Source organism: Procambarus clarkii, chromosome 52 (assembly GCF_040958095.1).
Source record: "Procambarus clarkii isolate CNS0578487 chromosome 52, FALCON_Pclarkii_2.0, whole genome shotgun sequence".
Taxonomy (NCBI): Eukaryota; Metazoa; Arthropoda; class Malacostraca; order Decapoda; family Cambaridae; genus Procambarus; species Procambarus clarkii.
In genome coordinates this window covers 32,805,789-32,819,392 of record NC_091201.1, presented here as the reverse complement: position 1 = coordinate 32,819,392, position 13,604 = coordinate 32,805,789, and the positions used below count along the sequence as shown (strand labels likewise).

At 40.3% G+C, this 13,604-nt stretch overlaps 1 protein-coding gene across 1 annotated transcript in view; it reads left to right on the top strand.

The window, feature by feature from the left end:
• Positions 1-13,604, top strand: part of LOC123763549 (tetratricopeptide repeat protein 39B) — a gene marked incomplete in the record, with an annotated part of 220,449 nt that overhangs the window by 136,772 nt on the left and 70,073 nt on the right. Inside the window, 2 exon segments of the mRNA XM_045750696.2 lie at positions 10,907-10,982; positions 11,523-11,655. Coding sequence (XP_045606652.2) covers positions 10,907-10,982; positions 11,523-11,655 — 209 coding nt within the window.

The following is a 13,604-nucleotide window of genomic DNA, read 5'->3' as shown; positions in this document are numbered from 1 at the left end:
GGGGATCTCTGAGGGCAACATAACACAGGGGATCTCTTGAGGCCAACATAACACAGGGGATCACTGGGGCCAACATAACACAGGGGATCACTGGGGGCAACAACACAGGGGATCACTGAGGGCAACATAACACAGGGTGTACAATGTTACACCAAGCCGGCACAATGCCAGTAACACGGAGGTGGTGTGAAGAGGAAACATGCCGTCCAAGAACGCTCCGTTATGGTGAACGGCGTCCTTCAAGGATGGCGTTTTTCTCAGCATGACTTTGTTTATCCTTGAAACGCAGTTCTTTCTGGTGACAACACAGAGAGATCACATTATCAGAGACTGCGGGTATGGTGACGACACAGATTAGAATATCAAAGACTCCGGGAATGGTGACGATGCAGAGGTTATATTATCAGGAATTAAGGGTTTGGTCATTCAACCAACCCGTCCTCGACTCAAGTCCATTTCATCCAGCGGTCGACCCCACAGACGCATTCGTAAATTTTTACATGCTGTTCATTCAAAACGGGAATTTTCTCAAGTATAAATTAATATTATAATATATTAGAATATTGTGTATAAATAGGCATAGGTTAGGTTACGTTAGGTGTTTAGGTTCTGTTGGCGATTATTTGTATTTGTAGTACGTGGGTGAAGCATTTATAGCGTTGTGATTCGAACAAAATTCGTCAGTGAAGCACTTGTTCCGGATATGTTCGAACGTCAGCAGTTGTGAATCGTGTGTAAACCGCTTTTCATTCATAAACAGAGGGTTTGGTGGGTGCATGGAATCACTTTTGGGTCTTTGTTTGGAGAACGGGCTAATTCAACTGTTCCAATATCTGATGCGGCCTCATTTGGGCAACTGTATCCAAGCATGAAGACCTCATCTACAGAAGGACATATCTGCCTTGGAGAAAGTTTAACACCGGACGACAGAAATCATCCCAGAACTAAGTCAATATAGCCACAAGCCACACTGTAGAACGGAAAGCAGGTCGAGATGCTTTAATTTCCTTCCTTAGGGTTATAAAGCTATGGAACCGCCTACCTGCCGAAGCCGTAAATGACAAGATATTATTGCAGTTCAAAATCTAGTTAGAAAAATCCTCATGATAAATGGGGGGACGTTTGAGAAGCGGGCGGCTCCGTGTGCCCGTGGAGGCCACTGCAGGAGAGATGGTGTAGCATGAGGTCGCACGCCAGAACAAGTGACGCGCGGAATACAGTACCTGGTTCCGTAATAAATTAATCAATGAATGAATTGTGTTAGTGAAGTGTGAGATCAATATAGGATGAATAATAAGGGAGCTTCCATGGAGATGGAGGAGGTGTGGGAGGGGGTGGAGGTGTGAAGGAGGTGACTCAGGCTGTGGCCACAGTGACCTTGCATCAGGTGTGTGTGTGTGTGTGTGTGTACGTGTGTGTACGTGTGTACGTGGTGAAGGTGACGGCTGCCAGTCACTGGCCATCATGGTTCAGGTGGTTCTCAGTTACCTCACTACACTTCCCTCACCAATGGCACAAACACAGAAGAAGTCCTGATGAAATATTTTCCATTAACAAGCTTGGGTCCACACGCAGTGTGCTGCTACCCTGTTCTACCTGAAGGATGACAGTGTTGGTCCAGCACTAGCCAAGAGTATATTTAATATCCTCTGACATTACCTCTCCTGTAAATAGATTATATTTACTGGTGTGACTGTTCCTATCAACCGGAGTTTAATGTGGAGTGACCATCCACATTAGGAAGCAAACCACAACAGTGGAGTAACTCCTAGTGACCTATTTAGTGCGGGAGTCATCTTTCCCCCGTACTTACTGCACCTTACAAACAGGTTGGACGAGTCTGGCCACAACCTGGCCGAGGGCGCGGCCCGCGGCCCGACCCACCGCTACTTCTAACTGTAATTCCATTACCGGTGCAAGTTTCCTCCGCTAACTTCATTATATTGTTTTATCATTTGTTTTGTTCATGTATATAACATGGAGACAAAAGCTGGAATGCGGAAATGGAAACGTCCATAGTTTCAGTGGTGGAATAGTGAGCAAGAGTACTGTTGTTACCAGCATTGTGTAAGTGACTCGCGGGTTCAGTATTGGAGTTGAGCAAGGCGTGTCCCGTCACCTGTATTTAATTATCATAAGTGTTGTTTAGCGCCTACTTCCTAACGAGACCATTACAACCGCCTATTACTCTATTTATAAAGATATAATTATTATTCTCTTGTCTACACCGCTTTCTCGACCATTAGAAAGGGTCCATCTAATTACCCAAAGCCTCCTAGCATTACGTAAGTAATAATAATTATAATTCATTGTGTCGGGGGACAGGCAGCCAGAGTGTATTTATACACGTTAGTCTTATGTAACGACAAAGATGAGAATATTACGAACCGCATCATCAAATTTGCAGATGGTAAAAACATGGCGAAGGTTTTTAAGTATCGACAAATGCAAAACCTTACATGTGGGGCATAACAACCCACGCGACGACTACCAAATTAATTACATTACATTACAGCAGATTGATGAAGAAAAGGACTTTGGAGTCAAAATCCACCACTCATTATATGTTGCACAACAGGTGGGTGCATATATTTTTTAACACGTTTAGGTACATCTACATTTGTGCAGCTACCGTAGACTATATGAAGGGGAGCACAGTGTGTCGAAAAGTGATGCTACGTGATGCTAAAACTCCCCATCACACAGGATGGTTAGTCATACAGAGGCATGTGATCAGTAGTCTGCACTGGCAGACTCTGGGAGCATTATGAGGATATCATAAACACAAAAGTGAATAAGGTAGCAGTGATTACACACAGAAATCACAATAGCGTGATGCATCAAATGAACAAATCCACAAGGGCCGTGACGAGGGTTCGAACCTACGTCCAAGAGGATCCCAAACGCTGCCTTAATCGACTGAGCTACGACATGGAAAAGAATTGCAACCGCTATTGTAATTTCTGTGTGTAATGAAGTAAGGGTGAAGAGGTAGAACAGCTTATTGATAAAGCTCGGGTGCAGGGGGGGAATTGTGTCAAACCCTGGTGTGTGTCTCGGAGAGGCTGCGCGATCCCAGTAAGGTCAGTACAACTTCCGGTTGCAATTATTTTCCATGTCGTAGCTCAGTCGATTAAGGCAGCGTCTGGGATCCTCTCGGACGTAGCTTCGAACCCTCGTCACGGCCCTTGTGGATTTGTAACAGTGATACTAAAAGTCTCCTTCTCGCAGGATGGTTAGTCATACAGGGCCATATGTTTAGTAGCCTGCACCGGCAAATTTTGGGTTCAATGTGAGGATATCTTCAAGAATACGAGAGTGCATAAAGTAATTGCAAAGCTCCAGGTACCTTATGCCAACTGGTCTGAAAGGTCTAATAACTGGGCATTCGGTGATGTAGTGCGGGAGATCGTGCCGCAGTTCCTGCTCACAGAGTTTGCACCTGGAGTGCTCAGGATTGGGAGATAGGCACCTGGGTGCAGTTAATTTAGTTCATTTATTATGCACCCCATACCCATCTTGTGGGCGGTAGTGGAAAGGGTTACAGAGGCACATAATGGGCTCAGGGACTGAACCCCACAGTTCATTTAGCCAAGCAAGTTACAATCTTGATGAGCTAGTTACAAAATTCAGTATAAGTCGTCACATCATAAAGGGGTTCGAGATTGACCACAAGTACAGTTTCTAAATTAAGCAACTGACATATGTGGAGAGCTAGTGTCACAATTGATATGTTTGTCCTGCACACCGCCCCCCATCCAGTGGGCAGCGGTGGATAGGTTACAATCACTTAGTTACTACCTACAATTAGCAAACTGGGGATATTTGGCTAAAATTTCTGGTAGCAGATCATTTTGAATTAAATATTTACATATTGCTGGAACATTGGTTATAGAATTGTCTCTGAATTCACGTATCTTTTCGCACTCCATCACATAGTGACGGAGGGTGTGCGAATAATTTTGTTGACACAGCTTACATTTGAACAGGTCTAAATCAGCAGATAATGAGAATTCCCAGAGATACTTGTAACCGAGTCTAAGCCGAGCAGTAGTATCATCTGCATGATAGTATGATGATAGATGGAATTACTGATGTCGATTTCAATTTGCTTTAGTTCTACAAGATCTTGTTGAAGTTCTCGGTGTACTGCTGCTCTCAGATTGCTCATTGACAATCCAAGGTTACACTCAACGTTTCCTTTAAAGGCAAATTCTTTGGCTAACTCATCACCCCTAACATGTTTTCAGGGGCCAACATGAGATGGAGATCACATGAAATGGACTCTGTTACCATCTTTAATAATTTTGTTGTATTTGTGTCTAGCTTCGGACACGAGCATGTTACAGTTATGTCTTAAAGAGTTGAGACCTTCTAAACCCTTTGTACCCAGTTGCAGACTTTGCCAGTGCTGTTTGAAGTGATTAATTTGTATGTTGCCTGGATTACTTGGACTCGAACAAGTTTCATGGCCATACACATCAAATACTAAATATTTGATGTGAGGATCATATGAGCTACTCTGATGACCACCCTCAGTGGTCCCGGAAGCTCCACGACTCAGTGGATAAGGAGTGCCAAGGTTCTGGACTCCTGCAGCTGCTCTGTGCATCCCTGTGCAGTCATTAAAGTATAATCTGCCCTCAGCATTAGCTTGATGCTAGTTCAGTCCTTCCTGACTGAGGTCACATATGTATTATTATTGAGGTCACCTCAGGTGCCCACGTGGTGCTGTTCAGTTATTATTTTGAGCACTACGACGTGCCTATCTGGCCAATACATGCTTGTAACCTATTCACCTCTAAAAGGGATAATCTCACAAATAGTATGTACTAGCTCTATCTAGAAATCCAACATTATGTTTGTAACTTATTTTGAATGTATGTATTTTTACCTGAATATACATTATCTCATCTTATGAAGCCAGAGATATATCAACAGGTGACAATTTCACATCGGTCCATCTAATTACCCAAAGCCTCATTGCAATACATAATTAAAAAATGTGACATATTTAATCACTATAATGTTGATACTGAATGTAGAACATGAAAAAACTTATTTTTCTCTTAAATAATATAATTTTATAACTAAATTGGATCCATCTAATTACCAAAAACCACAACATTGTCTTCTTGTTTGATAAACCAACACTTGAGACAGTTAAGCAAGTCCCAGCTGTGTCTTGGTACAAGTGACAAGATGAACAACCCAGCGGGGTTTCTTCCTATTGGGGAGTGTTGTACATGCTGCTATGGTGGTGTGTCCACTCAAAGGATGAGTGGCCCTGCCCAATAAACTCGCTCCTCGGGACAAAATTGAAAAAATTGTCATTTGGATCATCGACTTTTTATGGTATCAGCTGCCACCTAGTTTCGTCTAATTTCTTTATAAAATTACATTATTTCAGTGTAAAAATATGTTTTTCATGTTCTATATTCAACATCAACATTATTGTAAGTAAATATGTCACATTTCTTCATTACATCACATGAAGGGTCATGGTAATTGTTGTTGATTTAGGGGCGACGACGCTCGTGGGATCGGATGCGTCCTGGCGTACCCGTTGAGGGTGAATCGCAAAGCCAGGAAAGGTGGAACGCCAAGCCAAAACGCGAAACGAGTGACGCTAATCACTAGAAACTAGTATGCCATACGGCAAATCAACGCACAGTCAGGCAGATGATTGGGGAGCCCCAGGAGTCCCTCAGGGTGACAAGCACCGGCCCCGCCCCATACAGAGAACACCAGGTAGCAAAACCAAAACTCGGCCCCCAACTAAAACGCAAAAAGTCATCCAGTGTCCCCCGGCAGAGCAGAAGCCGGCCGCTCACCACGGCTGAGGGCACACCAGGGGGTCATGGTACAACCCGTCCTCGACTCAAGTCCATTACATTCAACGGTCAACCCCACAGACGCATTCATATATTTTAACATGCTGTTCATTCAAAACGGGAATTTTCTCAAGTATAAATTAATATTATAATATATTAGCATATTGTGTATAAATAGGCATAGGTTAGGTTAGGTGTTTAGGTTCTGTTGGTGATTATTTGTATTTGTAGTATGTGGGTGAAGCATTTACAGCGTTGTGGTTCGAACAAAATTCGTCAGTGAAGCACTTGTTCCGGATATGTTCGAACGTCATCAGTTGTGAGTCGCAGCCCGTCCTCCAAACAAAAGATCCAAAAGTGATTCCATGCACCCACCAAACCCCCTGTTTATGAATGAAAAACGGTTTACACAAGACTCACAATTGCTGACGTTCGAACATATCCGGAACAAGTGCTTCACTGACGAATTTTGTTCGAATCACAACGCTATAAATGCTTCATCCACGTACTACAAATACAAATAATCGCCAACAGAACCTAAACACCTAACCTAACCTATCCTATGCCTATATATACACAATATGCCAATATATTATAATATTAATTTATACTTGAGAAAATTCCCGTTTTGAATGAACAGCATGTTAAAATTTATGAATGCGTCTGTGGGGTCGACCGCTGGATGTAATGGACCTGAGTCGAGGACGGGTTGTGAGTCGTGTGTAAACCGCTTTTCATTCATAAACAGGGGGTTTGGCGGGTGCATGGAATCACTTTTGGATCTTTGTTTGGAGGACGGGCTGCAACCCATCCTCCGAATTGACAGTACAATTTAATACTAAGTACACTTTCTAACTGTCATAAACAGTGCATAATTGCACTTATGTGGCTGTTACATTTACCAAACTCCCTCCCCCGATTTAATTCTCCTCGTTTTCTGTCAAGACACTCAGAATTTTAGGATTAAGTTTTCAATTTCAATTAGCAATTCACAAGTTTTAAATATCAGGAATTTCTTTTTCAGGTTTATTAAACAATTTAGATTTTATACAAAATTTTAAAATATCCTGAGTTACTTTATAATTTATTGATATATTTTAGTTTTGTTTTATTAGTTTTATAAAACTGTAATATCAATATAGCTATAGGTTAAGTATTAATTGTAATTAAGAAGCAATAAAATTACCGAAACGCTTTGCGTAATAGTGGCTTTAGGCATTGTATGTACTAGCTCTACCTATAAGTCAACCAATCCTTGTAAAAATTTATTGTATGTATGTACCTTACCTAAATAAAATTGTATTGTATTGTATTGTATTGTATTATCTTCAAAAACTAAGATGGTTAGGTGAGGTTGTGGTTTTCTATTCAGTTTTTCAGGTAAACTCAAATATTCACAATATATTTGACTACGATTTAATACTAAGTGAAAATAAGTACAATTCCTAACTGCTATGAATAGTACATAATTGCACTTATTTGTCTTTTTACATTTACCACCCCATTTTTGGATGTTGTTGCTATAGATTCAGCTACTCAGAACAAGTTCCAAGTAGCACGGACTATGGTGAGCCCATAGTGGACTTACCTGGCACAGGAGCGGTGCGGGGCCATTTTTGGATGTTGTTGTTAAAGATTTAGCTATTCAGGACGAAGTGTCCATGTAGCACGGGCTATGGTGAGCCCATAACATTTTTGGATGTTGTTGTTGTTATAGATTCAGCTACTCGGAACAGGTTCCAAGTAGCACGGGCTATGGTGAGCCCGTAACTTACCTGGCACAGGAGCGGTGCAAGTAGCAAGGGCTATGGTGAGCCCGTAGTGGACTTACCTGGCACGGGAGTGGTGCCGTCTCTGTCATGACACATTTTTGGAGGACGGGCTGGCATATATAGGCCTAGGTTAGGTGAGGACAGGCTGGCATATATAGGCCTAGGTTCTGTTGGCGATCATTTGTATTTGTAGTATGCAGGTGGAGCATTTACAGCGTTGTGGTTCCAACAAAAGTCGTAAGTGAAGCACTTGTTCCGAAAGTGTTCGAACGAAGTCAGTTGTGAGTCGTGTAAAAAAAAAGTGTGTAAACCGTTTTTCATTCATAAACAAGGGGTTTGGCGGGTGCATGGAATCACTTTTGGGTCTTTGGGGGACGGGCTGCTACGACTCACATCTGATGATGTTCGAACACTTCTGGAACAAGTGCTTCGCTGACGACTTTTGTTTGAACCACAACGCCGTAAATGTTTCACCCACATAATACAAACACAAATGATCGCCAAGAGAACCTAAACACCTAACCTAACCACTGCCTAAATATGCACAATATGCTAAAATAAAACAAAATTAATTTATATTTGGGAAAATTCCCATTTTGAATGAAGAGCATGTTAAAATTGATGACTGCGTCTTTGGGGTCGACCGCTGGATGGAATGGCCTTGGTCTGAGGACGGATTGCAGCCTTGGCACATTTCCTTTCACCTAATGTCTCTGTTCACTAAGCAGTAAGTAGGTACTCAGGAGCTATAGTCAGCTTGTTGTGGGGGTGCATCCTGGGCGGGGTCAGTAATTCGACCTGGGGGAGTGGACCTTGACATAATCTGATTTACCTGAGGACCATCAACCCTAGTGACCTCGATGAGGACAGTAAGCCGGCGGCTTGTCTAAATCTAAATATTTTAGATTTAGTGTTAACTAACATAAAAACACAAATTAATGACATCGAAATAGGGAATGAGCTAGGGAACAGTGATCACAAAGAAATCAGATTTAGCATAGAATGAAATAAATCTGTAGGAGAAAATTCTGTTAAAGTGCCAGATTTTCGAAAAGCTGATTTTAATAGCTTAAGAATTTTTTGGGGTCAAATAGATTGGAAAGTCTTGGCCATGGGGGTGGCCCGGTCTTGGAGCGAGACGTGAACCCAGTGAAAGGTGACGTAAAAAGGATTTCGATGTGGATTCAAAATATAACTTATTTGAAAATATTCTAAGCAAAGCACAGGAATGTAGGATAAAATACAAATTGAATAGATCGAATAGTAATGACCCAAAATGGGTAACAAAGGATTTGAAGAACCTTATAGGTAAAAAGAGAGCGTGGTACAAAAGGATTAAGAATGGGGACGTCAGTTTAGAACAGAAATTCGTACAACTGGTTAGAAATGTTAAAAAAGAGATAAGGAAAGCAAAAAGAAACTAAGAAGTTCACATAGCAGGGCAAGCAAAGACAAGTCCTAAAGGGCTTTTTCAGTTATATCGAACAAAGATTAGGGAAAGGATAGGTCCATTTAAAACTGAGACAGGTCAGATAACGGATAATGACGACGAGATGAGTAGTATTTTTAATAAATATTTTATCTCTGTATTTACTAAAGAGGAACTTAACAATATGCCTTCATTAAAGTATAAATTGTGATGAAAAAAATAAAAAAATGAAAAAAGGGAGGGAACATGGCAGAAAAATAGCAAAAATACAATTTGGTTAACAAACAGCATTGTTTAAAATAGAAGACATGGGTTGACATTTTGGGGGTGAGGTAGGTTACATGGAGTTAATTAGGTAGTACTTAGTTTTATCTTAAACTGGTTGGGAGAGGTACAGTCTTTAACATAATTAGGAAGGTCATTCCACATTCTATGTCCCTTGATTTGTAAAGCATTTCTAGTTTGATTAAGTCGTACTCTTGGAACATCAAATAAGTATTTGTTTCTGGTGTGGTGTTCATGGGATCTGTTACAACCTTCTAGGAAGCTTTTACGGTCAGGATTGAAATTACAGTTCAGCATTTTATATATATAAAATACACATGAGAGGATGTGCAGTGACTTAATATCTAACATATTCAGAGATTTGAATAAGGGTACCGAGTGATGTCTGGGGCCAGAGTTAGATATTGTCCTAATAGCAGCTTTGTGTTGAGTAATTAGAGGACGTAAATGATTTTGGGTAGTAGAACTCCAAGCACAAATACCATAGTTGAGATAAGGATAGATGAGAGAGTAATAGAGTATCACCAGGGCAGGGCGAGGTACATAATATCTGATCTTAGAAAGAATGCCCACAGTTTTTGAAACTTTTTTTGATATATTTAGAATGTGTCCCTGGAAATTCAGCTTGTGGTCAATGCGAACGCCAAGGAATTTACCATCTACTTTGTTACAAATTTGGGTATTGTTTATCCTGAGATTTATTTGATTTGAGGATTTATTGCCAAACAAAATATAGAAAGTTTTGTCAATATTGAGGGTGAGTTTGTTGGCAGTTAGCCAGTGATGGACTTTATTTAGCTCAGTATTCACTGTAACATTTAGAGCAAGGGGATCAGGACTGGAGTAAATGAAGGTCGTGTCGTCAGCAAATTAAATTGGTTTGAGATGTTGGGAGGCATATGGAAGGTCATTAATGTAGATGAGAAACTATTAAGTAAATTAAGTTCTTAAGAGAGCTTAATTCCTGTTGGAGGAGGTCGACTCTGGTAGACAGATCTTGATTATTCTGAGCATGGCTGTAGCCTCACCTTGCAGGTTCATGATTAATGTCGACTGCTCTCGGATTACTGCCATTTGTTCTTCATGTATTTGGGTTAATAACCTGAGCCATGGGTTATCAGCAAAGCGCCTGAAGTCAGAACAAGGGGCGGCAGCTCGTTTAAGTTGATCCATACGGTTACATAATTGTTTCATGGCCCGTGTCACCGACAACACGTGTCAACACTCTCCCACTACACATAAGAGGCATAATTGGCCGGCCTCTCACACTGTTAAAGAGAACTCAACATCACCTCTAAAGAACCTGATCAACCAGGCTGTGATTTATACATCAGGCTGCGAGCAGCCACGTCCAACAGCCTGGTAGACCAGACGACCAACCGGTAGGCCTGGTCAGAGACTGGGTTACGGGGCCTTTGATCCCTGGAACATCCACAAGGTAGGTAGGTAGTGCTATAGTGGTTGCTACTAGCCACATAAATCTTTGCAAGGTTACTTAACTCACAGTGGCTCTATTCCAGCACCCCACTGGTGCCTCCTGATATAATTAATACCTGAGTGTTAATTGAGATGTTCTCCATCCCCAGGGCCCACAAAAGCATGTATCACGGGCTGGGCTATGGCACCTTCATGTACCTGCAGGCTATCATGACCTTCGACCCGGTGAGTCACACATTGCCTCACGCAGGTCTGTCTAATTACCCAAAGCTACCAAAGCCTCCTAGCATTATGTAAGTAATGAAGAAATATGACATATTTACTCACTATAATGTTGGTGCTGAATGTTGAACATGAAAAACATATTTTTACTCTGAAATAATATAATTTGATAAAGAAATTAGGTGAAACACGGTGGCAGGTCGACAACCTAAGCGACAATGTTTTGGCTTTGGGTAATTAGATGGACCCAATTTCATTATAAAATTATATTATTTCAGAGTAAAAATATGTTTTTTCATGTGCTACATTCAGCACCAGCATTACAGTGAGTAAAAATATCATATTTCTTCATTACTTATGTAATGCTAGGAAGCTTTGGGTAATTAGAAGGACCGCCTCATGCTTATTACTGCAATAATAATGATCATTATTACAATATTATTATTATATTATTAATCATTAAGCTTGTTTATAAAATAATAATTATGATTATTATTATATTATTAGCTGCATTATTATAATTTATCTATTTTGTTGTTTTAGAAAGACATTGAAGTGGCTATAGATGCACTGAAGCAGAGCGTGGAAGTGTGTAATCGATATAGACGTAAGAATACTTTAGGAGAGTCATTAGGCAAGATGGTCAAGAAGGTCGACTACAATTTATTTACCAAAGGTAATGGCTGATACTTTATAGATTTATCCCATTAGAAAGTAGTTTTTTCTCCCTATGTTACGGCTCAGTCCCTGAGCCCATTATGTGCCTCTGTAACCCTTTCCACTATCACCCACAAGATGGGTATGTGGTGCATAATAAATGAACTAAACTAACTGTTACGTGTATTTATTTATTTATTTATGCATATACAAGAAGGTACATTGGGATTGTGAGGATACATAATATGGTAATTACAATCTTATAAAGCCACTAGTATGCGCAGCGTTTCGGGCAGGTCCTTAATCTAAGAAAGTTTTAAGTAGGTAAATACTTGCAAAATTTATAAAAAATGATAACAGTTACAAGGCAAGAAAAAAAAAAGATGAGAGAAAATTGTAGGTATATTAAAGGACATAGGTAGCTCAGATTGATTGCAATGACAGCTTGAGTGGTAGTTGATGAAAAATTGGTAGTCACAATACAGCATATGGCTAGCACATAAAAGAAGACAGCAATGAACACAATGATAAGGTTGTTTGGGTTAAGTACATAAAAATTGGAAGATTGGGTAACACTAGGTACAGAGCAAATTTAAAGCTCAGTGTAGGAAACTAAGAAGATGAAATAAGGTACTTTTTGGTTTTGCTTTTAAATAAGGCAAAAGTTTGACAGCTTTTCAATTCACTAGGGAGTGAGTTCCATAGACTGGGTTCCTTTATTTGCATGGAGTGTTTACACAGATTAAGTTTGACTCTGGGGATATCAAAGAGATATTTATTTCTGGTGTGGTGATAATGGGTCCTATTACATCTGTCCAGGGAGAGTTTCAGAGCAGGATTTGCATTTAAGAACAGGGTTTTGTAAATGCAGTGGTAGACCCCATGCACAGATACCATAATTAAGATAGGGGTAGATTAGTGCATAATATAGTGAGAGGAGAGCAGAGTTAGGAACATAATATCTTATTTTAGAGAGTATACCAACTGTTTTAGAGACTTTCTTAGTTATGTGTTGAATGTGGGTGTTGAAGTTGAGTCTCTTGTCTAGGAATAGGCCAAGAAACTTGCCATCATTTTTATTACTGATGTTAATATTGTCTATCTGTAGCTGAATTGCATTTGATGATTTGCTTCCAAATAAGATGTAGTAAGTCTTTTCTATGTTTAATGTTAGTTTGTTAGTTGACATCCATAAGTGAACTTTTTTTAATTCATTATTCACAACATTATTTAGTGTATGTGGGTTGGGGTCTGAATAGATAAGGGTAGTATCGTCAGCAAACAATATAGGTTTTAGAATATTAGAGACATTAGGCAGATCATTGATTTATATAAGAAATAGAAGAGGTCCTAAGATACTGCCCTGTGGCACTCCAACGGTAATTCGTAGAGTGGAAGAAGTTGTATCATTGATGGTTACACATTGGTGTCTGTCACTAAGATAGGATCGGATGTAGTCAAGGGCAAGGCCTCGAATTCCATAATGTTGGAGTTTAAGTAAGAGGTAGTTGTGATTAACAGTATCAAAGGCTTTCCTTAGGTCAATGAAGAGTCCAATCAGGAACTCATTTTTGTCAAGGGCTGAGTAGATTACGTCAAGGAGACTAATGATTGCATCGTTGGTGCTCTTTTGGGACCGGAAGCCAAACTGGCAGGGGCTGAGTATGTCGAATTTTACGAGGTAGGAATAGAGCTGTTTGTAAATAATTTTTAAAATATTTTTGATAGAATGGGTAGATTTGATATTGGTCTATAATTGTTTATGTCCGCCGGATTGCCTCCTTTATGGACTGGCGTTACTCTTGCTTTTTTGAGGATATCAGGGAAGGTGTGACACACTATAGATTTGTTGAACAGTATAGCTATGGGTGGGGCAAGGGCATGGGAGGCGCTCTTGTATACAATGGATGGAATTTCACTGATGTTCCCTGCCTTGGTTTTTAGAGAGTGTATGATGGACACAACATC